This window comes from Gadus morhua, chromosome 11, assembly GCF_902167405.1.
Source record: "Gadus morhua chromosome 11, gadMor3.0, whole genome shotgun sequence".
In the NCBI taxonomy this organism is placed as follows: Eukaryota; Metazoa; Chordata; class Actinopteri; order Gadiformes; family Gadidae; genus Gadus; species Gadus morhua.
The window spans coordinates 28,301,100-28,303,599 of record NC_044058.1 but is presented as its reverse complement, the minus strand read 5'-3'; the positions used below and the strand labels follow the sequence as shown (position 1 = coordinate 28,303,599).

Below are 2,500 nucleotides of genomic sequence, written 5' to 3'. Positions count from 1 at the left end.
AGAGGAGGTCCTCTCGAGACCAGCTCTCCCTCTCGAGCTCCATCTCTCTCTCGCTCTCTCTCACTCTCTCACACACACCGGACCAACGGAGACTATCGGACTACCAGCATGTCTCTGTCCTACGTGTCCTCCGAATCCCGGCGCGTGAGCCCGTCGGTGCACGGCAACAAGTTCGACACGGCGCACCGCAAGCGCGGCGCGGCCAACATCTTCGAGCACGTGAACCAGGACGCGCTGATGAAGCTGTTCCAGAAGACGGGCGACATGAAGGCGGAGGAGCGCGTGAGAAGCATTTTCTGCTTCACGCAGGACCCGGACGAGACGGCCCGCGCGCTCATGGCCCTGAAGCAGCGCAAGAAGGACAAGTTCCTGCAGATCGTGGGGCTCGTGCGGCAGTTCCTCAAGCTGCGTTGACCTCGGGACGTTTCGGCTCCGGATGAGCCGAAGAAGTGAACCGTTGGAGACGCACTCGAGCACGAACACGAGATGCGAGATGCTGCAGAACTACCCGCCGACCGGACCGGTAACGTCGCATCGACGTATAGGGGTCGAGGCCAGCGGGTCGGAGAGGAACAATGTGACGTGAATGTGAAGGTTGCTATGGAGACGCGATCCGCGCGGACAGGTCGGCCAGAGGAAACGGCCTTTTTACGCATTGATGGATGAAGTATAAATAATCTGAAAAGACAAATGACATTGGGGGATAAACGGCTCGAGGGCTGCCCACTTCGCCATAGCCCCCCTCCCGGGGAGGGCTCTGAGACTTTACGCATCGATGAGGATGCTCATGAAGTGCACGTGGTGGTGATGATGATGATGATGATGATGATGCAGGTGCACGAGCAGTATGCACCGCTGCAGCAGGAGGAAGACTCCGCCTGTAGAAATGACTCTCCACCAAAGCCCCCCCCCCCCCCCCCCCACACCAGCCTTGTTTTGTCACGTCCACCATGACGTCATGGGCGGTGGCCACCTTACTGAATGTCTGTTGCTGTGGCAACACAGGCAGCATGCACTGTCCTTGTCTGTGATTTCTAATAAATTATTATCAAATGAATTCCAGTGGCTCGTTTGCATATTGTTGGTATGAATACCGTTCATAAGGGATGTTCACATCCATCCATCCACTGGTTTTGGAGTCTTGAAGGGTCAGGAGGGATGTTCACAAGACATATCCATCAAAACTGATTAGGAAGTGCCACGTGTCGCTATGGCGACGCGGTCAGAGGTCACCTTTTAAGCAGGGTCATGCTGTCGGGGTACTGATGATGGGACGTTAGATGGATCACATTTCAGATGATAATTCCAACACGGGTTAGACGGTCTTAGCAGAGCACAGATCAGATAACTCCATTCCGCTTCAGGTCATCAGAGAGCGGGTCAGATGTTTGAGCATCAGTCACCCTATAGAATATTCAGCAGTTCACCACCAAACCCCAGCTAGGGAGAGCGTTTGACCTTCTGTAGCCCCTCCTCACCCTCGCAGCGTGAGTCCAGCAGGGAGACTGTGTATGGAGGATTCAGTTCCTCTTGTCTCTGTTGAGAAGCTCTTACTACAGCGTTTCTCTGATCATCTGACGCTCCAAAATCAATGTAATTCAGCGTCTATATCAGCATCACATCTCCCTGATAACATCCCCATATGAATCATTAATAACCCCTGAATGAACACAAGCACGTCAACAAACCGGTCATACGCTGCCTGGCTTGTTATTGTCGTAGGACTCGTCTCCTCCTGGTAAACATCGCACACTCATCACTTTTTCTTTTGTTCAAAAACAAAGAGACTAATTAAATAACGTGGTTTTATTTCCTTTGTTAACGCTCGCGTGTGTGTCTGTTGTCGTGTGCGTGTGTGAAGGGCAGGTAAACACACAGTGTGTGTTTGTGTGTGTGTTTGCCTGCATGTGGTGTGTGTATGTGTGTTTGTGCGTGTCTGTGTGCGTGTGTATTGAGGTGTGTGCTAAGAGCAGGTGAGCCAGTGTGCGTGTGCCTGCATGTGGCATGTCAGTCTGTGTGTGTGCGTGTGGGTTCGTCTTTGTGTGTGTGCGTCTGTCTGTGTTTGTGTAGCTGCCTGTGTTTGTATGCGTGCCTTTGTGGGTACCTGACTGCGTGTGTGTGTGCGTTGGTGCATGCCTAAACGTGCGTGCCTATCTGTGTGTGCATTCATGCCTGCGTGTGTGTGCCAGCCTGCCTGCGTGCGTGCGCGCGCGTGTGTGTGCGTGTGTGCGCGTGTGTGTGCGTGTGTGCGCTGGAGTGTGAAGGGTATATGAAGGGTGTAGGGTTACCCCCGCTAGAGTTACGGGCGGAGGCAGAGATCCACGAGGATAAGCCGAGCCGTGGACGACGCAGGGCGGTCTAAACCGGCTGGATCCACCCTGCGCTCACTGAGCTGTGTGTTATCAGCGCTGCAGATAACCGCCTGTCGGGGTGTGTGGGGGGGGGTGGGGGGGGCTCCACAGGGGGCGGGGGGGGGGGGACAGACAGACTGTTATGTCTT

The 2,500-nt window shown here is 54.4% G+C and overlaps 1 protein-coding gene across 1 annotated transcript in view; it reads left to right on the top strand.

Annotated features, from left to right (window-relative positions):
* Positions 1–1,057, top strand: part of tcima (transcriptional and immune response regulator a) — a 1,097-nt gene extending 40 nt beyond the window's left edge. Inside the window, exon 1 of the mRNA XM_030371149.1 lies at positions 1–1,057. This exon is cut by the window's left edge and continues 40 nt beyond it. Within this exon, the coding sequence (XP_030227009.1) occupies positions 109–414 (306 nt within the window). The 5' untranslated portion in view covers positions 1–108 and the 3' untranslated portion in view covers positions 415–1,057.
* Positions 1,058–2,500: the final 1,443 nt, after the last annotated feature.